The following is a 24,078-nucleotide window of genomic DNA, read 5'->3' on the forward strand; positions in this document are numbered from 1 at the left end:
TACTTAACTGTTCCTGAACTAGACCCTGGAATAACCAAACAAGAAACCTTATGGGGACAGGCCAGAGCCTCCTGTTCAGGGGCTGTGGGAATGTGCTAGGTGGGAATGCAGTGGCCCCTGCCCAGCCCAGCCAGTGACCAGGGGATAGGGAAACCTGGTATGGAAGGAAAGGGAGAGAGGGAGAGAGGGGGGGAAGAAGGGGAAAGAGGGAGAGAGGGAGGAGAGAGAGGGAAGAGCGAGAGGGAGGAGAGAGAGGGAGGAGAGAGGGGAAGGACAGAGCAAGTGAGCGAGCAGCCAGGGTAGGGAGAAGGGAGAAACCTGGGCCCCTGGATCCCGGAGGAAGTGAAGTGGGGGGAGGGGCAGGGGCAGAGTAGTGACTGGGAAATTTCCAACAGACAGGCAGAGAGGAGGAAGAGGAAGGTGAGGGCAAAGTGGGGAAGGCCAAGAGGGTACAGGACATAGCTCAGAGGAGCAGTGGTCCCGGGCTGAAAGTGGATGGGAACAAGGAGTCCCTCAGCCATCCTTGCATCTTGCAGGCCCTGCAGAGGCACAGAGCCTGTCTCTAGCCTCACATCTCACAGGTAGGGCATTACTCATTAGCTATATAACCTTGAGCAGGTTATTCAACCTCCAAACCATTTCATTTGTAAAATGAGGAAGGTCACCAAGTTGCCAGAGAATCAAATGAGATAATGTGAGCAGAGCACTTTGTTGAAGTGCCAACCACACAGTGAGCAAACAGTAAGTTGGGCTGCTACTGCCATCAATTTACTGTTGGGGGATCTAGAACTATGATGAGAATCTGAGCTGCTGGTCCTGTCCCATGTTCCACCTCCTACTTTCCTAGATCACGAGCCAAATGGAATGGTGGGTATGTACCAGGTTGGGGGCAGGAGGAAAGGCCACAGAAGGACACAAATGCAGAGGGCTGGCCAGGACTTTCTTCCCACTGCCCATTCCCAGCAAGAACCCAAACAAAGGATACGGATTGCTGAACATCCTCTTGAGATCCACCTTCTCTTTGCAGTAAGGACATGTCTGCTTCTTTCCCACAATGCACCAGCCGCGGATGCAGAACTCGTGGAATCTGAGTACCACTGGTCAAGGGAAATGGTAGGCAGCCGGGATGGCACTGGAGCCCCATGCCCATGCACTAGCCCTGGAGAAAGGTTCAAATCCTGGCTTCACCTCTTATTAGCTGTATAACCATGGACACATCCTTTCTCTCTGACCCTGTTTCCTCTCATGTGAAGAGAGGAAAATGATCTTTATTTTACAGCGTTGTAGTGGGGCAAAATGGAGAGAATACATGGCACAGAATGGGCGCTGAGTAAGCACATGATAAATACTGGAAGTGTCATTCAGGGAGACTAGATTCTGATACTGAGTGATCCAGCTAGAGGATGCTCCTCTCTGTGACTGAGCCAACCTCAAGGCAGCTAGTGCAGCCTCAGGCTCCTTTCTGATCCAGCCAGGCTATAAACATTGTTTACATAGGTGGCCCCCAGCTGTGGAAAAGAGTGAGGAAGGCTGCGATTTCCACTCCTGGGCGTCAGTTTCTCTAGCAAAGAACGCCACCCAAATGTCTGCCCTTTTGTGACTCTCTCGCACTTCAAGGTTTGGACAATATGCCAGGGTCATGACCACCCCCTCCTCTCCCTGACTAGAATGCCATGTGGCAGGAGAGATGTGGCCCAGGGGCTCCAGACAGGATACACATGATTGCAAGACAGCCTATATGTGTTCTCGATGATGCCCTCTTCACTGACATCCACAAAGATCTGCTGCCCACACACGGCACACACACTGTCCGAGAGGTGTTTGGTAGGCATGCCCGACTCGCTGTAGAACTGGGAGAGAAGAACAAGAGGAAAAGACAGGAAAGGTGTGAGAATCAGCCCAAGTAGGAAGGTACCACAGAGGACTTAGGTCTTCTGAAGAGGAGGCAAAGTGCCAGGGGGAGGTCCCACAGCTAGAGAACATCTTTTATATGCCAAACTCACCTCATCTTTGCGAGGTCGATGGGGAGAAAGGGACACCAGAGATGGGTTGGGAAGTCAGACCCAGTAGGACCTGAACACTGGTCTAGTCAGCATCAGGGACAAGGAAATCAGAGGTAGGAGGACTCAGGGCTGGCGATCCAGAGCTGTGTCAGGTAAGCCGCTCTGTGGCCAGACTATACTTCCACTAGAGATGGACAGCATCTCTTCTCTAAGATTAAAAACAGTCAAGTATCTTTGGTGCAATGTTGGTATGGTGATGAGGGCATTCCCAGACACTTGTGGCAGCAGCAAAAGAGGCTTACTCCTTTTGGACAGCATTCGGACAGCATCTCAAACTGCCATGCCCTTTAGCCCACTGATGTCACTTCAAGTAAGGTAAAGAAGTAAAAATATCAAAAAAGCCTCATGTATACAGATATTCATTTAAGCATTATTTATAATTAAAGAAGCAAAGAGTTTTGCAATTCTGTAAAAAGTTAAATAGAGTTACCATATGACACAGCAAGTCCATTCTTACATGTACCCACCCCCCAAAAATGAAAACAAAAACTAAACACACATTTGTAAGCCAATACTCAAGGCAGCATTATTCACAATATCCAAAAGGTGGAAACCACTCAAGTGTCCATCAAAAGATGAATGGATAAAACCAAATGTGGTATATGCGTACAGTGGAATATGATTCAGTCATAAAAATAATGAAGTTCTGATCCATGCTACAACAGGCATGAACCCTGAAAGCATCCTAAGTGAAATGTCAGACACCAAAGGTCAAATATTATGATTCCATTTATATGATAAAATATCTAGAATAGGCAAATTCACAGAGACACAATGTAGGTTAGAGGTAGCCAAGGGCTGGGGGAAGGGAATGGGGCGTTATTGCTTAATGGGCACTGAATTTCTGTTTGGGGTGATGAAAAGTTTTGGAAATAGTGGTGATAGTTGCACAACACTGTGAATGTAATTAATGCACTGAACTGTACACTTAAAAATAGCTAAAATAGTGAAGTTTTAAGTTACATATACTTTACCACCGTAAAAAATACCATAAAATAATAAAAACAAGCAAAGAAATGGAAATAACCATGCATGACTCAGAATAGGAGAATGCCTAAATAAGTTTGGTACACACTCAAGGGACTGAACAGGCAGCGAGTCAACTGAAACCTGAGGTGTAACAGTAAGTGTCAAAAATTGATGGCACAGTATAATTGGTACCATATGTAAAGACAAGCCCAAATCTATACAAAGAGAAAAGATCAGAAGGAAATATGTCACAATGCTCACACCAGTGATGGTTTGGTAGTAGCATCACAGGTGGTACTTTTCTTTTTTTTTTTAATTTTTTTAAATGTTTATTTTTGAGAAAGACAGAGAAAAAGGGTGAGTGGGGGAGGGGCAGAGAGCGAGAGGGAGATACAGAATCCAAAGCAGGCTCCAGGCTCTGAGCTGTCAGCACAGAGCCTGACGTGGGACTCAAATTCACGAACTGTGAGATCATGACCTGAGCCAAAGTCGGATGCTTAACCAATTGAGCCACTCAAGCGCCCCTCCATAGGTGGTATTTTTCTTTTGTCTACTTTTCTGTACTCAAATTTTCCTTAATGAACATACATTACTTTTAGATTAAAGATTATTTATTACCATGGTGAATTACAATAACCAATTCCATGCTCCAAAAACAAACTCCAAATTTTGTACACTTTCCATGTGGTTTATTCCTTCTTTCTTTTTTTTTTTTTTAAAGGTTTATTTTTGAGACAGAGAGACAGGGAGCACAAGTGGGGGAGGGGCAGAGAGAAGAGAAAGCATCCACAGCGGGCTCCATGCTGACAAGCGGAGAGCCCAATGCGGGGCTCGAACTCAGGAACCCTGAGATCATGAAGTTGGATGCTCAACTGATTGAACCACCCAGGTGCCCCTATTCTTAAATAGTTAAATAGCATTCCCCCCTGACCCCAAAGAGAAAAGACTTGAAATTTATTTTTTTGACATTTTCTAAGATGTATTGTTTTTTTCCTTTCCTTTGCCTTAAAAACTGTGGTAAAAACCACATAATATAGAATATACATATCTTAACTACTTCTAAATGTAAGTTGATCAGTGTTCAGTCTATTCACACTGTGCAACTAATCTCCAGAACTTTTAAACATTTTGCTAGACTCTATAATGGACTGTGAAAAAGACTTTGGAGTTTGTTATTACAATTCATCTGGACCTGTAAGATAGTTTACTATACCTAGCCATTTGTATGTCCTTAAACTTGAGTTTGCTCTTTTCTTCTGTTTGCAAACAAATGTCTTCTGAAAAAGCAAAGCCCTGAGGCTGGGTGAGAGAGGAGATGGCACCCAGGTGCTGGGACAGGGAGTATGAGAGGGTGACACCAGGTGCCTGCCAGAACTTCTGCTTGACATGGAAGCTTCCCTCGCTCCAAGCTGTCCTCCTGAAGAACAGCCTCTGTCAGACATCAGAACTGCTATCCAAACCCAAGACTCCTCCAGGACAGAAGGCAGAGATAACACACTGTCCCCAAGAGTCCATGAATACAGAGCTTCTTGCCTTCACTCCCACCTCCCTCCCTTGTAAAACTCTCTGAAGTAGCTCAAGGTGAGTGCGCTTATTATCACAGAATACTAGAGCAGCCCTAACAATGGGGAAACCAAAGCGCAGAAGAGGAAATAAACAAGAGGGTACTAGAACCCAGGCCCTTTGACTCCTACCCAAGTTCCCATCCAAGTAACATCTGCAGAATGATCAGCTACTTAACTTGCCGAAGGCCAGTTATCCAAATAATTACAATTTGTTTATCCAGAGTACAAAAGGCAGTGGAAAAGGATAAGCTAGAGTCAGAACGCAAGGTCAAACCTGTGCAACTCTCAAAAGCTGGAATCTCATAATGTTAGTGTTGGGGGGCACCTCTGAGAAACACTTCCCCAAAGCTTGACAGGCTGATGGCTCTGAAATGTGTTCTGGCTTAGAATTTCTAGGCACATCAACTAAACAGAGAGGGGAGACCAAGAGGTCTGGGTTCAGCTTGGCACTGAGTCCTTGTACAATCATGTGGCATAGGAATATGGCCACTCACTCTGGCCCACAACATTGGCAATAAGAGAACTAAGAATGCTGCAACTCAGGAGATGGTTTAGAGCTCTGAGGAAGAGCTTAACCTCAAATCACCCCAGAGTTCTGCCCCCAGAGCACCGGGGCCAAGGGTGCAAGATCAGGGTGCCTGGGTGGCTCAGTCGGTTAAGCATCTGACTTACTCTTGGTTTTAGCTAAGGTCGTGATCTCACAGTTTTGTGGGTTCGAGCCCATATTAGACTCTGTGCTGACAGCACGGAGCCTGCTTGGGATTCTCTTTCCCTCTCTGTCTACTCCTTCTCTGCTTGCGCTGTCTCTGTCTCAATCTCAAAAAAGAAAAAAAATAAAGGATGAAGGATCAAAGAGAACTTGGATGAGGTGAAGACAGAAAGAAGGAAGGTCACAAAAGTATCTGTCTTAGGCTCCTCATTTCTGGAGTTCTTCCCACAAGGCTAATGTGGAAACAGGCAGGCAGAGTCAAATACTACAGTGTTTCAACAAAGCCCTCAGGTAAGCTGTCAAACCAGGAAGGCCCAACACCCCCATGGCTCACAGAGACCACACAGGAGACTGTATCAGGAGGCACTGAAGTGGGGTTGGGTAAAATACAGAAAGGCAGATTTCAGTTTAACCTTAAGAGCCTGATCCCTTGCTAGAATAGACTCAGGGGGACCAATGGTTTATTAGGATTAGACAGACCTAAGTACAGTCTTCTGTCACTTACCACCTTGATGAACTTGAGCAAGCCTTCCAAACCTTTCCCTCTTCCATCAAAATATATTGGGTACCTACTCAAGTACCAGCCACTGGACCATTATATCCTGGGGATATAATGCTAGAAGAGCATAAACCTGACCTCTAACCTCATGGAACCTACAGCTACAAGAGAATGACGTTAAAAAAATAAATACTGGGGCGACTGGTTGGTTCAGTCAGTTAAGTGTCAGACTTGATTTCAGCTCAAGTCATGGCCTCGCGATTTATGGGTTCAAGCCTTGCATCGGGCTTCACACTGACAGGGCAGAGCCTGCTTTAGATTCTTTCTCTCCCTCTTTCTCTGCCTCACCCTGCTTGCTATCTCTCTCAAAATAAACAAACTTAAAATTTTTAAATACTTATAGAAAATAAGAACTACTAAGTAGGCTAAAGTAAGAATTAAAAAGGCAGTACAGGGGTAAGAAAGAGGTTCCTAACTAGGCCTAGGTCACGTGAGGAGGTTTCCTTGAGAGAGTGACAAGAAGTTTCTTGAGGCTGAGAGGTAATGGGTGGTGGGCATTAGGAGAGGAAGAAAGGCAGAAGAGGGAAGAGGCCTTGAGGTGGAAAGGAGCCCGGTGCACTTGAGAAACTAAAACGAACCCAATGTGGCTAGAGTTGTGAGAAAGAGGAAAACTGTGACACCTTCTCAGCCACGTGAAGAATTCTGGACTTGAAATGGAAAGTCATCTAAGGCATTTGATCAGACGCGAATTTTTAAGATTACTCTGTCTCCTGCGTGGAAAATGGAGTGGAGAGGAGGCCAACATGAATTCAGAGGCCACCTAAGGGACAATTCTTTAAAAGCAAGAGATGCTGGAGACCTGCGCTAAGGGGACGTCTGGGCTAATTTGATGGCAGTAAAAACTGAGAGTGGACAGACTGGTGATGACAAATAGATAGCAGAAGACTAAAGATATGGTACTGAAAAAAGTGCTGGGTTAGAGGTCCAGAAAGTTAGAGAAAAAGAAAAGGGGTATGCCTAGGTGAAGTGCATTGAAGATGCCTTAGGTATGAGCTCAGGGAATAGTGACACTCCACGGAGGACAAGCTACAGAAGACAGCGAAGGAAAAGCAGGATAGAGATGCATCACAAAAGCCAAGGAGAAAAGACCCTTTTAAGAAGTATAGAGTGGCTGAGTCAACTCTATAGTTGGCTGAGCAACTGATGGCTGCTGAGGTCAGAATTAGTGACACAGTCACTGGTGACCTGAATAAAAAGGTCATTTCAGAGGAAGGGTTTAAGCTGAGGCCAGATTAGAATGAACTAAGGAGTATGTGGAAAGCAATCAAAAGGAGAAAGGAACTTTCTCTAAGTTTAGCTGTGAAGGACAGGAAATGGGTCAGTTGTTAGAGGAGAAAGTAGGTCAAAGAAAGGATGTTTTTGAAAAAGAATGCTTCAAAAGTTAATGGGAAGAGCCTAGCAGAGAAGGAGAAGTTGAAGTCATGAGTGAGAAAGGAAGTTGATAGCACAATGGGTCCCTGAGAAGGGAAGAGGGTATGGAATCCACAGTGTAGGCATGGCTGGCTTGTGATGGGAGAAAGGACATTTTCTCCACTGTAACTAGAGGGAAGGAGGAAAGATGGGTGCAAATCTGTGAGTAGAAAACCCAACACAGGCGCTTGTGCACAGCAGGGGCTCAGGAAACAAAGAGGAGTTGCATGCCACACCAGTGAAGAATGTATACACCATGAAAGCCCTGTGAGCTCACCCAGTCTGACCGCTTCTCGACAGGTGAGGAGACTGATGCCCAAGGAGGAGGGCCTCGTCTGAAGTCAGAGAGAGCTGGTGGCAAAGCTGAGCTGGTGCCTGGTCAGTTGAAACTTGGTGAAGCACTGAATAAAATATCCATTTCTCAGGGTTATAGAAGAGATTCCATGTGACAGAATGGTCTGAGAGGACTTCAGACAATAGATGGCATCCAAGAGACAACTGGCATATGCTCATGATTTAGGATTGGTCTGTTCTGTGTCTTGATCTGTGTGTTGGGTAATGAAGATACAAAGACAAATTCTACAGGGTCTCTCTGCTCCAGGTGATCACATATACAAAACAGGTAGCTTTCTAGCAAGCACTAGTGTATGCTAGGTACACTGGACAAATGACAGCTACCATCATCATCCTCTACTACGTGCCATGGGCCAAGCTACACTGCAAAATGCTGTGCATTAACCTGTTTGTTCCTTACAATTCTTTATGTCTGGTAATATTATTACATCTGAGAAAACAAGATCGGAGAGGTAAAGTAACCTGCTCAAGAATACATAGCTAATTAAAAGTGGATTAGAATTTGATGGGGCGCCTGGGTGGCGCAGTTGGTTAAGCGTCCGACTTCAGCCAGGTCACGATCTCGCGGTCCGTGGGTTCGAGCCCCGCGTCGGGCTCTGGGCTGATGGCTCAGAGCCTGGAGCCTGTTTCCAATTCTGTGTCTCCCTCTCTCTGCCCCTCCCCCATTCATGCTCTCTCTCTGTCCCAAAAATAAATAAACGTTGAAAAAAAAAAAAAAAGTGGATTAGAATTTGAAATGAGGTCTGACTCTAACCCCCTAGCTCTTTCCACTACTTCAGACAGATGAATGGACAGCCAGTCCTGTCCTAATGTTGTCTGGGGCACAGAAACTTGTTGAGAAGAAAGCATGAGGCAGGACTCATGGCCTAATGGAGCAGAAATAATGTGCCACTACCCTGCCTGCCCAACAGTTATCTCTTTTGAGCCCCAGAAAAACAGGCTTGCCTATTTCACAATCCTCTGTCCCCCTACCCCCACCCAACATGACTTTGGGTATGAATGGAAACTATATGACTGATTATCACAAGCTCATGACCTCACAGTGACCAGCTGGGGAAAAAAACAAAACAAAAAAACACCATCCAAGGTTTCCTTGACACAAGAGTTACTTTAGTTCATACTACAATTACTCCATGTGAGGCAAAACAGCTATTCTGCACTAAACAAGAGTAGTCCAGAATAGTAAAAAGGAATTGAGAATGCATGTTAATACAATTGTAAACCTTATGGTTTCATTTCTAGCATGCCTTAAGTTAATTAATCACAGATCTTTGTAGGTCAAACCACTCTCAAGGGGGACCAAAAGACGAGTCAGCATAGTTCCGGACCTGGTAGATGGAACAGCTTCAAAATCAACTATGACTCTCTGGGATTAGAGCTGTGATCACAGAATGTACAAAAGACTATGAAAACAACTGGGACTGAGATGTGGCATAGGCACACAATGGAATTTTATTATCTCAGCGGCTACACACACATGTTTATTTATTTATTTAGTCTTTTAAAAATTGAGGTACACAATGGAATACTATTCAGCCTGAAAAGGGGAGAAAATTCTGACACACATGCAACAACATGGGTGAGCCTTGAAGACATTATGCTAAGTGAAATAAGCCATCACAAAGGACAAATATTGCATGGGTCCATTTACATGAGGTACACCTAGAGTGGTCAAATTTATAGAAGCAGAAAGTAAAATGGTTGTTGCCAGGGCTTGTGGGGAAGATGGACTGTGGAGTTATTATTTAAGGGGTTCAGAGCTTCAATTTTGCAAAATGAAGAGTTCTATGGATGGATATGGTAATGGCTGCAAAACAATGTAAATGTAGTTAGTGCCACCGCAGACTTAACAATGGCTAAGATGGTAAATTTTATGTGTACTTTACCACAATTTAAAAAAATGACTCGGTCTGCTACTTGGAAGTGAGCAGTGGTGGTGCTAGTAAAGGTTGCAGTTGGTCATACCTGGCACACTATAAATGGTTGACAAATAACTGTTTCTTGAATAAATGAAAGAATGAGTTGGCTAACAAATGCATGGCTGGAATTTCCTAGCTTTCTTAAACTGCCTTCCCCAAACCATTCATCAGGTTCTGGCTTCAAGGCCAGGGATATTCTTGAAATTCAGGTTGCTGTGGCTCAGGGGCCCACGTGTTCCTAAGCAGACCACAGCCCATTTGACTAAAGACTGGGGCAGATATAGGAAAATCCTGGAATTCTCAGGGTGAAAAGAACTGTAAAGGTAGGGCAGTCTATCCCTTTATCCCAAGTTGGAGTTAGAGTCCCTTCTCCCATATCCCTGCCTAGTCTCATCTGTTGGCATCCTGAGCCCTAGCAATTAACCTGCCACTAAGTCTCCGCAACATTTGCTGTGGGGAAACTATGAATGAATGAACTCCTGGTGACTCACCCAGTACTGTCACAAGCCATGTTAGTCTTCCTATGACCTGCTCCCTGCCCCCAGAGATGGGGGCCTGGGGAAACAGCAAACTGTTATTATCGTTGAGGTCAGCAAGGTCACATTCTGTTGGACAAGAGCTAGGCAGAGTAGCTCCCCTGAAAGGGATAGGCATTCTCAGTGTCAATTACCTAGGGAAGATGTGGATCATCATAGAAGAAACCAGGATGCAGATGGCTGGCCTGAGGTATAGGCATATTTTTTGTCAGACATGGGCTCTGGGTCTAGACACTTGAAGGATAGTTGTCTAGATGTGGATTCTAGGTCGTGGGTGCTAAGATGGCACCTGATACACAGAGATAGGCTGAGAGTTGGATGGGGCAGGGTCTGAAAGTCTGGGAAAGGAGATACCCTGCTTCGTCAGACTAACCTCATTCAAACTCATATCTATTTTCCTGCTATCAACCCCAACCTTTTAATAAAGTTCAATGTCACTGTTTGATCCTTATGTTCTTGTGCTATTAAGAGGTATTGAAAGACATGTGGGTTTAAGAGGGGTCAAGAGCTGGGGCTTGAGGCACTCCCCACCCTAGTGAGAAATTCTCCCACTAGGTCTCTTGGTGAAGCTGCCACTCACATCACTTCCCACTTCATCTAGTTAACTCCTATGCATCAGCTCAATAGTCCCTTCTTCAGGGAGGCCATCTCGGAGTCCTGAGACTAGGTCAAATGTCACTATTGCATTTGTTCACACCATTATGAACCTTTCCTTCATAGTATTTATTGAGGTTATAATTTTATATTTATTTGTGTATTTATTACTTTAATACCCATCTCTGTCACTAGGGCGTAAACTCCTTTTGGACAAGGACCATGTACACCTTTGTAATTCCAGCATAAGTCCAGTGCCCTGGCACGTAGGAACCATTAAATAAATATCTATTAAATGAATGTTAACTTCCTGAATGGTAAAGTGGTTCTTTCCTACAATGGCTCTAAAGTTAAAAATTCCAAGGTACAACTGAGATCTGGCTTTCCAAATTTTAAGGAAGGAATCTCCATACCATACTACTTATATCTTGAAAGATTTTTTTTTTTTTTATGGTTTATCTCTTCCATCAAACAAGCGATGCTATCCTGAACTGTCTGGAGATGTCAGGAGACAGTTAAAAGCCCATGTGGGGACACCTGGGTGGCTCAGTCGGTTAAGATCTGACTCTTGATTTCAGCTCAGGTCATGATCTCATGGTTTGTGAGATGGAGCCCCATATCAGGGTCTGCAACAACAGTGCAGGGCCTGCTTGGGATTCTCTCTCCCTCTCTCTCTGCCCCTCCCCAACTTGTGTGTGTGTGTGTGTACATGCTCTCTCTAAAAAAAGAAAAAACAAAGCCCACGTGAACTTACCCCTATGGTAGACGCCATATAGTCTGCACACATTTCTGCAAAGTCTCGCTCAAGAACTCCATAGTAGAGGCCATAGAAGAGGAGAGAAATGCCAAAGTCCATAGCATCTTCTGGTTTGATCCTGTAAGGGAAGCAGCATGGCCTGTAAGGCCCACCCTAAGATGCAACTGCTTTGGATTACTACTGTGGGACACATAAGGCAGCAACTAAAGTGGTAGGCTTTAAGGGCTAAAGCAAGCGTTGGCACACTAAGAACAAATCCAGCCTGCTACCTGTTTTTATATGGCTTGCTGGCACCATCTGAACAGGCTAGCACTGTGAGCTACAAAGACCAAGCCAAGGTATTCCCTAGTGCCCCTCTTCCCCACTCTGTTCCCAGTGCCTGTCTCCTCCAACTGGCAACCATGCCTTACAGCTGCCTAGGGCCCACTCTGGTTGGCACCTACATGTTGGGGACTCCACTGCTGGCAATCACTGGACACCAACCAGTGGAATTTCAGTCAGGAAGTTGGCAACTCACCAAATTGCCTCACCTCCAGCCAGCTGCCTAAGTTGAAATGACTGAGCAAGGGCACACCAGGACCTGGGTTGTCACTGGAACAGAGAGTGAAAACGATCCCAGTGGTCACACACCCCCTTGTAAGGCCCCTCCTTCTGAGAATGTCTCATCTGATGGCAAGTGGGCACAAAGCATGCCCACCATCTGAGACAGCCCATCCCTCAAACAAGGTAGGGCAAGGGAAGAGTTTCCCCTCTTGTTATACTACATATTATCCTAGACTTTGCCTTTTGTCCATAAAGTCTAAAATATGATTTGGCCCTTTACAGAAAAAGCTTGCCATCCACAGCTTTAGAAATAAAGATAAAGTCAGTCAGTTAGTAAATACATACATACCAGTTACCATAAAATTTTAGGTTGTATCTATACATATTCTGTATCATGTCATCAAAGTTAAATTTTGGTCCAAGTCTACTTCCTAAGAAGGACAAAGATCTTATCTGTATATTAGGAGGCTTGTTTTAATAATTCCAAGGACTAATAATTTGCAACCTTCAGTCTTTAAATGTTTATTATAGAAAACAACCTTTTTAAAAATATTTGTACCAGGAACTGTATGTGTTCACTTAAAGTCGTAAATTATATTTATCTTAAAAAGTTGAGTTTACTCATGAATCATGTAATATTTAACCTAGTAACTAGACATCATGATCTTATACCAATTAACTCGATTAGTAGCATAAAAATGGTCAAGCCTCTCAATTCTGTTTTCTTCCTGGTATAGTTTATGCAAATAAAAAAGAACTGTAATTAAAAGAACAGCCGGGGCGCCTGGGTGGCTCAGTAGGTTAAGCGTCCGACGTAGGCTCAGGTCATGATCTCACAGTCCGTGGGTTGGAGCCCCGCATCGGGCTCTGTGCTGTCAGTTCAGAGCCTAGAGCCTCCTTCAGATTCTGTGTCTCCCTCTCTTTCTGCCCCTCCCCCACTCACTCTCTGTCTCTCAAAAAAATGAATAAACGTTAAAAAAAATTTTTTTTAAAGAACAGCCATCTTGGGGAGCCTGGGTGGCTCAGTCGGTTAAGCATCGACTTTGGCCTCAGGTCATGATCTCGTGGTTTGTGAGTTCGAGCCCCACATCAGGCTCTGTGCTCACAGCTCAGACCCTGGAGCCTGCTTCAAGCAGAGCCCTCTCTCTCTGCCCTTCTACCCGCTCACACGTGCTCTCTAAAATAAACAAACATTTAAAAAAATTTTTTTAAGAATAGCCATCTTTAGTACAATGCAGAATCTTGATTTTTGTTTTTTTAACCACACAGGTTAGGAAGATATCTGGAAATATCTTGGTTTTCTTTGATAGGACATGTTAGACTCTATTCCAATGAGTTCCTATAAATCCTTGTGGAGCCTGTTATTGCTTGCAGCCTGTACTACCCCTGGAAGAAAGAATTCCACAGTATCCTCTCACTATATAAAGTAGGTCTTACTCCTTTCAGTTTCAAAAAGGCTCCTGGAGCACCTGGATGGCTCAGTCGGTTAGGCGTCTGACACTGGATTTTGGCTCTGGTTGTGATCTCACAGTGCGTGGGTTTGAGCCCTGCTTGGGATCCTCTCTCTTTCTCCTTCTCTCTGCTCTCTGCCCCTCTCCAGCTCTCTAAGTAGATAAATAAACTTAAAAAAAAAAAAAAGGCTCCTGCCTACAGTGTGCCAAATTTGGGAAAGAGTCCAGTGGTGCTGACTTTAAATCTGAATCCTAAATCTGTAACTTCAAGTGCACTGTCCTAGGCTTAGGATTCCTCATGATCCACAGCCCACAGTCCCATCACCTCAGCCATGAGACCACATTTCTACTCTCTTCTGCCTTTACTTACTGTACCCTACAGTCTCAGAGTCCAGGATTTCTTGGCTTCTGCCTCAATTGGGAGTGAGGGGGCTTGTACGCTGACACGAATCTTTTTGAAATCTTATGACAATATGGAGTAACAGCCAGAATTTGACTCCTGGTAATATATCCTTAGGAAGCAACAAAACAATGTTATCTGAAACTGAAAAACACCCTAAGTGCCCAACAATGGAGCGGGAGTTAAATGCCCACAGGTTAACTTTCTAAAAAAGTGTGTCCTTAGAAATCTGATAAAAGTGGAATGTCAGCTACGTTACAAGGCAGCAATTTTATTAGTATACTGCATCTAAATTGGGAGATTCTTAAAACTGGCGAGGGAAAGCTTTTGAGGTAGGGTGTTTCCCACAGCCATCTGGGTGGTCTCATTCCCTCACATCCCAGCCCTGGAACTACTGTAAGGACGGTTATGGACACCGCTCTGCTGTTTCCCGCCCTGTGTACTTCTGGATGAACCTACTGCCAGGTTCCAACTGTGTCACATGAGTTTGTCTAGGGGTTGACAAAAAACGTTTTGTGTAAAGGACTAGATAGTATTTAAGGTTTGTGACCTAAACAGTATTTGCCACAAATATTAAACTCTGCTGCTATAGTTTTATTGCAAAAACAGCCATAGACAATGCATAAACAAATGAGTATCGCTGTGTTACAATAAAAACTTTCTTTACCTTAGAAAAAAACAGGAGGTAGACCAATTTGGCCCACAGGACAGTTTGCCAACTCCTAGTCTCCCTGAACATAAGACCACTCAGGTAGAGTGGACGCTGCAATAGATAGTACAAACATGGACAAGGAAAATGGCTCTGTTACAGTGATGAATGGAGTAATGGTAACTGGCTATAATCATTATTATGCTTACTTTTTTTAATACTTTTTCATTACAATATAGATTCTTGGAAAATATCACCAATGATTTGGGACTCTAACTCTGTATGTCCAGACACTCCTTTCTCTTGGCCAGTGCAAATCAGGGAGGGCTCACCCTCCCCTATTCCCCAAAGCCCAAGTGTCCTATCCTTGGTGCCATGTCCCCCTTGTTAATATCTAGGACTTGCTCCAGGAAGAAAGGTACACCATACTGGCCCCTCCTCCCCAAACACAAGCAAAAACAAAAGCAAAGGATACTTACTTGAATAATAAATTGAGACCAAAGAGGGTAAACATGACAGCCATGTAGCCAACAATGCCTGTGGCATAGCTGATTTTATAGATCAACAGGAACCACTTATAAACCAACCTGGAGAAAGGAAAGAATATTAGCACAGCTGACACAGAAACTCTGGCCTAGGGGCCTCTGGATTACCAGAACCTCTTACTCACACATCAATGGAGAGAGCAGGTTCTTTGGTTAGGACTTACTGAGCAACTTTAGTTACTGTAATGGAGCTGGTCACTCCCTTAATGGTAGAAACACCTCCACATACCAGGGAGCCAGTGCTATTTTCCTAGTCCCAGACCAAGCAAAGAAAAGAGAGCCTTAAAAGGAGGTTTTGGCCTCAAACAAAGAGCACAGCTGACCTCAGACAGCTATGTCATCTCAAATTCAGATTAGTTGGATAAGGAAGTGAAAACTACTAACTACAGCTATGCTCAGAAGGCAATAGGTGGGGAAGGCTAGTTGTTCTCGTCAGAAAAGAGAATTCAAGGGAAGATGAGTAAGTAGAATCAGCTATAGGCTTTTCCAGTTGGGCATGGTTAACCTGAATACTGCTTTGCTCCTTTCCAGAGGCCAATAATGAAATGGTGTCTAATGGATTTGCTTCTGAAATGATTTTCTGGAGAAGAAGGGATAAGGAAGAAGGCACTCAAAGAATACCTTTGAACTGGATGTGTGTGGTGGTGGTGGTGGTGGGGGGGTGGGGTGGAGTGGGGCTGTACAATGCTAGTGAAGGAGGAGGAGCAGTGCTCTCTAGAACCCTACAAAAAGGAGTGTGAAATCTGGTTGGCTGACCCCAGCCAGGTTCAGAGAGGAAAGATGGTTCCCTGAACGTAGCAGGGCCTTTTTAAATGCTTTGGAGGCAGGTCCCTGGTATCAGGAGCAACTACTCTATCTGTGGTGGGAGCAAAGGAACAATTTGCTTGAATAAACAACTCAAGTTTGCCTGGCTACTGAGGCCAAGTTACTGCCAACTGTGCTCCGCCTCAGGGAAGAAACTCAAGGTCCCTGCCTATGCCTCCCTGCTACAGCTAAGCAAGTGGTGATCAGTTCTCAGGAAAGGGAAAGGCCCCAAACATTTTACACAAAGCAAAACCCACACAGAGCTCCATTACCCAGGGTTTGCACTGATCAGATGGGAGTGAGATAGTGGGAAGGATGTGGAATTTTAGGTGGAATCTGGATTAAGTAAGTATTATTAGCGGAGTAATTCCAGGTAAGTCAAATCACCACTCTAAGACAAGTTTATTTTTTGTATTACAGGGGAAAACCATGATGCCTTCCTCAATGGATTGTACAGAACCCATTTCCTGGTGTATATAATACACGCTCAATAACTGCTACATGAATAAACGTGAATGTTTATGAAAGTGCTCTGAAATTATAAAGCACTATCAAATGTTAGTTATCGTGATAAAAAACTTCCCATGTTATAGACACATTTTCAGTCATTTTATCTACAAGTTGATACTGTTTGTTACTTAGTGATTCTTAAAGTGCTTTTTCACACTTTGTCTTCATATCACCCTATATGAGGTAGCAATTATCATCACATTTGTAAGGATAAAAAATTCAAGGCTCAGAAAGGTGAAGCCAAACAAGTCATATAATTAACAATTGGCAGGGCTGGGGTTTCCCATCCACATCCATCTGGCTCCAGAGCCTCTATCTTTTCTAACAGTCCTTAATGTAAACTACCATAGCCAGAGAGGAGCTTCTCAATCACCAACTTCACCTTGAAGATCAATTTTACCATATAAAATGATACTCAGAAGGCCAAAGGAAGACCTATAGTAAAGCAGAACATAAAATGCATGGGGAAAAGAGCAACTTGCAATTTGGAAGACTTTGGTTCAGGTAGTTACAACTTTGAGGCTGGCTATTTCCTCTGCTAGGCTCTCCTGGATCCGTACACACATCTCTCACAGCACTTACCAACTGCACTGAAACAGCTGCTTTCTTGTCCATCTCCTCCATTAAACCGAGCATTCCTTGAGGGCAGGGACCATGTCTTATCCAGTTCTGTATCCCCAGCGCTCAGCACAGGGCCTGACACATAGCAGGTGCTTGTTGAATGAATGAATGAATGAGAAAATCTCTCTGTCAAGTACAGATATTAAATGACCTCACAAGCTGGTTGGGAGGATCAAACTAGAAATGCATTTGGATAAAATGCAAAGAATAATACAGGCAGGGGCTGCTTTGTGACCCAAGAAGGAAGTATTATTTGTTGAAAAATTGCACATTTGCTGAGATTCATTCATTCAACAAAAATTTACAGAGTAGGCTCCTATGTGCCAGGCCCTGTGGTAGGGCCTGGATATACAGTGACAACCAAAATACATGTGGTTCCTGATCTCACAATTATAGTTTAGTGGGGGAGATAGACACTCAATATTTTGTGATAAGTTCTATGTTGGAAAACTACAGAGCCTATAAAAGAATACAATAGAAAATCTAATTTAGAGATTAGAGAAGGGTTCACACACACACACAAAAACATTTAAAATGAGACAATGATCACCAGAATTTGCTTACTTATTTTGGTTGCTTTTAATATAAATAAACCTTGATATAAACTCTAAGGTAAGCTACAGGGAAATATTTTATGATTTTTAATCTGTGAAGGGGGTATAGTTCTCCCAATCAGCTTGTTTTGGTAGAACCCCATGCCAAGTAATCTTGGCAAATAAAAGTTACAATTTTTTCAGTCTAAACCCATTCCAACCCCAATGCATTCCAACCCATTAGCTTCAGGAAACCTAGCTCCTCTTCCCCACTACCTAATCTCTCACCTTGGGGTTGTCTGTACTAGAGGTTTTCGGGTGGCTCGGAAGGTGACAAAAGCTGTGACAGCAGAGAACAAGATCCAGATCACTAGGAACCTCCACCAGTGCAGCTTCACTGTGAAATAGAGGGGAACAACCCACATCTGAAAGAGGGTCACCATCTGAAACACAAACACAAGCACTTCAGCTCTAGCCAGCTCCCTCTGTAGCTCTATCCACGAGTCCATTTCAGCCTGATCCTCTCCTAGATTTCCAAATTTGGACAGAGGCACCTCTTAGTGATCCAACTTAGAAACCTAGGACCATGCCTGACACCTCTCTTTCATCCCTCACCTAACTGTTGTATATATTCTTTCCTTTCCAGGTGAGCCCTTGCCAGCTCTTGCCAGCCCTTGCCAGCCCTTGCCTGCCTCACTGCAATGACCTCTTTATTCAATCTCCCTGCATTCAGTGTCTCCCTCTCCAATCTACCATTTCCAGGAGTCTGGAATGGTAATTCTAACATACAGTCTTTCTTTTCTTTTCTTCTCTTTCCTTTTCTTTCTTTCTCTTCTTCCTTCCTCCCTCCCTCCCTTTCTTTCTTTTTCTCTCCCTCCCACTCTCTCTTTCTTTCTTTTTTAAGTACGCTTCACACCCAGTGCATGGCCCAACGTGGGGCCTGAACTCACGACTCTGAGATCAAGACCTGAGCTGAGATCAAGAGTCAGACGCTTAAGTGACTGAGCCACCCAAGTGTCTAACATATAGTCTTGAACATGTCATTCCCTTGCTTACAACCCTCTAATGGTCCCCTACATACAGGGTAACACCCAACATCCTTAGGCAGTCAAATCCCCACTACCCTACTATTCTGGATTGAACAAAGGCATAATCAGGAATAAGTCTAGGCATCAGTGTAAAAGAAATGAAAAAATATTGCCTTGCTTTGTAACTCTTGGGCTTAAAGCTATAAGGGTGTAAAGCTACTCATCTCACATCATGAACGAAAGAGAGAAAGGAAAAAGGAAAGAAAAGGAAGAAGGAAGAAACAGAGAGAGGGAGCAATTTAGGGACAGGGTTAGACCCTTTAAACCAGATGGCCCAGAAGAACCCCAAAAGACCTAGATTCTAATTCTGTCTGCCTCCAACTCACTGGGTCACCCAGGAAGGTTCTTCCTCCTTGGGGGAAAGGCTTGACTTGATTTTTCAAACCCCTTCAAGTTCTAACATGCTAAGGTTCTTCTGTTAAGCAGCCTTGTATCTCAGATCTCCTGGGAGAGCAAAGGCAGCGTTCAGTAAGTACATCAAGAATTTAGTTTGCATTTAATGGAAAGAGAAATGCAGAAATAAACATGACCCTTAGTCCCTGTTCTCAAGGAGCTAATAGTCTAGCAGCAAGAGAAAAATATAAATCAAACCTTTGATTAATGATTCTATTAATCTTTAGATGCTTTTTAGAAGTTCAAATAGAGGGGTGCCTGGGTGGCTCAGTCGGTTGATCGTCCAATTTCAGCTCAGGTCATGATCTTATAGATCGTGAATTCGAGCCCTATATTGGGCTCTGTACTGACAGCTGGAAGCCTGGAGCCTGCTTCAAATTCTGTCTCTCCCTATTTCTCTGTCCCTCCCCCACTTGTGCTCTGTCTCTCTTTGTCTCTCTCTCTCAAAAATAAACATTAAAAAAAAATTTTTAAAGTTCAAATAGAAACCATTAAAGAATGACTAAACATGGGCACCTGGGTGACTCAGTCAGTTAAGCATGAGATGGGCTCAGGTCATGATCTCGTCATTCCCAAGTTCAAGCCCTGCTTCAGGCTCTGTGCTGACAGCTCAGAGCCTGGAGCCTGCTTTGGATTCTGTTATCTCCCTCTCTCTCTGCCCCTCCCCCACTTGCACACTCTGTCTCTGTCTCTCTCAAAAATAAACATTAAAAAATTAAAAAAAAAAAAAAGAACGAGGGGTGCCCAGATGGTTCAGTTGGTTAAGTGTCCGACTTTGGCTCAGGTCATGATCTCATGGTTCGTGAGTTTGAGCCCTGCGATGGGCTCTGTGCTGACAGCTCAGAGCCTGGACCCTGCTTCAGATTCTGTGTCTCTTCTCTCTCTGCCCCTCCCCTGCTCATGGTTTGTCTGTCTGTCTCTCTCTCTCTTAAAAATAAATAAACATTAAAAAAAACTTAAAAAAATAAAAAATAAATAAAAAAGAATGAAAAACAAGGTAGAATAATACACTGAAATGACCAGAGATTTTAGAATTAAAGAGATCTAGATATGAATGTCAATACAGCTATTTACTGTATTACCTTAGGCAAGTCACTTAACCCTGATAAGTCTCAGTTTTCTGAACTGTAAAATGGGATTAACAGCATCTACTCTCAAAAGATTGTATAGGTTAAGTGAATTAATTCATGGACAGTTCTTGGAACAAGGCCCAACAAAGTAAGCATTTAATATAGGTAATGTAATAAATACAATGTAAGTATTCAATATAATAGCTCTTATATAAAAAAACAAGTAGAGTGCATAATTCATAGTAAGCATTCAATAAATGAGAGCTCTTATTATGGCTTCACATTATCAAAACTGCATAAAGTCAACTGTCATAAGGGAGCAAAGACTGCAGTTGGCAACCAAAATAATCAACATATTGAAAGTGGTGGGGTTATAATGAGAGAGGGACAAAAGAAACAAACAAACAATAGAAAAGATCAATGAAACAAGAGCTGGTTGTTTGAATAAACCTTTAGCCAGAAACATCAAGAAAAAAAAAAGGACCCAAATAAAATCAGAAACAAAAAAGAAATAACAACCGACACCACAGAAATACAAAGAACTTAAGAGACCACTACAAAAAAATTATATACCAAAAAAACTGGACAACCTAGAAAAACTGGATAAACTCCCAGAAACATACAATCATCCCATATTGAACCTGGCACAAACAGAAAATCTGAGACCGATTACTAGTAATGAAATTGAATCAGTAATCAAAAACCTACCATAAAACAAAAACCAAGGACCAGATGGCTTCACAGGTAAATTCTACCATTTAAAGACAAGTTAATACCTATCTTCCTCAAACTATTTGAAAGATAAGAAAAGGAAAGAAAGCTTCTCTATGAGGCCAGCATTACCTTGATACCAAAACCATACAAAGATGCTACAAAAACCAACCAACCAACCAAACAAACAAACAAAAAAACCTCCACCAAACAAACAAACAAGAAAAACCCACCAATAGGCCAATATCCTGAATGCACACAGATGTAAAAACTCAACAAAATCTTAGCAACCACATTCAACGACCAAAGGACAGTGCACCATGATCTGGTGGGACTTATTCTGGGCATACAAGGATGATTAAATATGCACAAATCATATTCCACATTAACAAAATAAAGGATAAAAATCATAGGATCATCTCAATAGATGCAGAAAAAGCATGTGACAAAATTCAATATCTATTCATGATAAAAACTCAACAAAGTAGGGATACAGAAAACATACCTCAACATAGTAAAGGCCATATATGACAAACCCACAGCCAACATCATACTCAATGGTGAAAAAACAAAAGCTTTTTCTCTAAGATCAGGAACACGACAAGAATATCCACTCTTGCCACTTTTATTCAACATAGTACTTGAAGTCCTAGCCATAGCTATCAGACAAGAAAAAGAAATAGAAGGCATCTAGATTGGTAAGGAAGAAGTTAAACCAACACTATTTGTAGATGACATGATAGTATACATAAAAAACTGTTAGAAGTAATATATGAATTCAGTAAAGTTTCAGGATAAAAATTAAATATACAGAAATCTGTTGCCTTTCTATATACTAGTAATGAAGAAGAAAGAGAAAATAAGAAAAAATTCCATTCACAATTGCACCAAAAGAATAAAATACCTAGGAATAAATTTAATTAAGGAGGTGAAATACCTGTACTATGAAAACTATAAGACACTGATGAAACAAACTGAAGACAACACAAATGGAAAAATATTCCATGCTCATAGATTGGAAGAATATTGTTAAAATGTCCATACCAACCAAAGCAATCTACAGATTCAACATAATCTGTACCAAAACACCAATAGCATTTTTCACAAAACTAGAATGCAAAGACACCAAACAGCCAAAATAAAATTTGTATGGAATTGCAAAGACACCAAATAGCCAAAGCAATCTTGAGAAAGAAAAACAAAGCTGGAGGCTTCACAATCCCAGGTTTCAAGATATACTATAAAGCTACATTAATCAAAACAGTATGGTAGTGGCACAAAAACAAACATACAAATTGTTCCAATTTCAGTATATGTGCTCCTGAAGCAAGCACAGCAGACACATAAATCAACAGAACAAAAGAAAGAGTACCCAAATAAACCCATGCTTGTATAGTCAATTAATCTATGACAAAGAAGGCAAGAATATTCAATGGGGTGAAGACAGTCTTTTCAATATTTGGTGCTGGGTATCCAAAGGATACAGGTGTGCTGTTTTGAAGGGGCACATGCACCCCAATGTTTATAGCAGCACTATTGACAATAGCCAAAGTATGGAAAGAGCCCAAATGCCAATCGACAGATGAATGGATAAAGAAAATGTGGTATATATATACAATGGAGTACTACTCAGCAATCAAAAAGAATAAAATCTTGCCATTTGCAACAACATGGATGGAACTAGAGTGTATTATGCTAAGTGAAATTAGAGAAAGACAAATATCGTGTAACTTCACTCATGTGTGGAATTTAAGATAGAAAACAGGGGCGCCTGGGTGGCGCAGTCGGTTAAGCGTCCGACTTCAGCCAGGTCATGATCTCGCGGTCCGTGAGTTCGAGCCCCGCGTCGGGCTCTGGGCTGATGGCTCAGAGCCTGGAGCCTGTTTCCGATTCTGTGTCTCCCTCTCTCTCTGCCCCTCCCCCGTTCATGCTCTGTCTCTCTCTGTCCCAAAAATAAATAAACGTTGAAAAAGAAAAAAATTAAAAATAAATAAATAAATAAAATAAATAAATAAATAAATAAAAAGATAGAAAACAGATGAACATAAGGGAAGCAAAAATAATATAAAAACAGGGAGGGGGACAAAACATAAGAGACTCTTATAGAGAACAAACAGGTTGTGGGGTGGGGGATGGGCTAAATGGGCAAGGGTCATTAAGGAGGGCACTTGTTGGGATGAGCACTCGGTGTTACATATAGGGGATGAATCACTGGATTCTACTCCTGAAATCATTATTGCACTATATGCTAACTAACTTGGATGTAAATTAAAAAAAAAAAAAAAAAAAGCTGGGGGGAGGTGCCTGGGTGGCTCAGTTGGTTAAGCATCAGACTTCGGCTCAGGTCATGATCTCACACTTTGTGAGTTCAAGCCCCGTGTCAGGCTCTGTGCTGACAGCTCAGAGCCTAGAGCTTGCCTCAGATTCTGTGCCTCCCTCTCTCTCTGCCCTCCCCTGCTCACACTCTGTCTCTGTCTCTCTCAGAAATAAACATTAAAAAAATTTTTTTAAATAAAGAAATATGAAAAAAATTGGTGCTGGGAAAACTGGACAGCTTACATGCAAAAGAATGAATGAAATTGGACCATTTTCTTATACCATACACAAAAATAAACTCAAAATGGATTAAAGACCTACATGTGAGAATTGAAACCATAAACCTCCTAAAAGAAAACACAGACAGTAAATTCTCTGACATCAACCTCAGAAATGTGTTTCTACATATGTCTCGTCAGCCAAGAGAAACAAAAGCAAAATTAAACTATTTAGACTACATCAAAATAGAAAACTTCTGTACAGCAAATAAAACCATCAATAAAATGAAAAGGCAACCTACTGAAAGGGAGAGGGAATTTGCAAATGATATATCTGATAAGGGGCTAATATTCAAAATATACAAAGCACTTATACAACTCAACAGCAAAAAAACAATCTGATTAGAAATGGACAGAAGGGGCACCTGGGTGGCTCAGTTAAGCATCAGACTCTTGGTTTTGGCTCAGGTCATGATCTCACAGTTTGTGAGTTTGAGCCCTGCTTCATGCTCTGCGCTGACAGCACAGCACAGAGCCTGCTTGGGACTAACTCTCTCACTCTCTCTCTCTCTCTCTGTCTCTCACTCTCTCTGCCCCTCCCCCTCTCTCAAAATAAATAAATAAATAAATAAATAAACATTTAAATAAATTAAAGAAAGAGAGAAAGAAAGAAGAGGAGGCGCCTGGGTAGCTCGGTCAGTTAAGCATCTGACTTTGGCTCAGGTCATGATCTCATGGTTCGTGAGTTTGAGTCACGCATCGGGTGAGCTTGAGCCCCGCTTCGGGTAAGC

The 24,078-nt window shown here is 42.7% G+C and overlaps 1 protein-coding gene across 5 annotated transcripts in view; it reads right to left on the reverse strand.

Annotated features, from left to right (window-relative positions):
* RNF121 (ring finger protein 121) overlaps positions 1-24,078 on the reverse strand; it is a 91,388-nt gene that overhangs the window by 11,895 nt on the left and 55,415 nt on the right. For all 5 annotated transcript variants that reach the window (XM_045484169.1, XM_045484168.1, XM_045484166.1 and 2 more), the window contains exons 4-8: positions 17,780-17,934; positions 14,958-15,065; positions 11,433-11,553; positions 1,717-1,850; positions 986-1,087 (exon numbers count right to left, since the gene is read on the reverse strand). In XM_045484169.1, coding sequence (XP_045340125.1) covers positions 986-1,087; positions 1,717-1,850; positions 11,433-11,553; positions 14,958-15,065; positions 17,780-17,934 — 620 coding nt within the window. The remainder of the gene's footprint in view (positions 1-985; positions 1,088-1,716; positions 1,851-11,432; positions 11,554-14,957; positions 15,066-17,779; positions 17,935-24,078) is intronic.

Source organism: Leopardus geoffroyi, chromosome D1 (assembly GCF_018350155.1).
Source record: "Leopardus geoffroyi isolate Oge1 chromosome D1, O.geoffroyi_Oge1_pat1.0, whole genome shotgun sequence".
NCBI classification, from domain to species: domain Eukaryota; kingdom Metazoa; phylum Chordata; class Mammalia; order Carnivora; family Felidae; genus Leopardus; species Leopardus geoffroyi.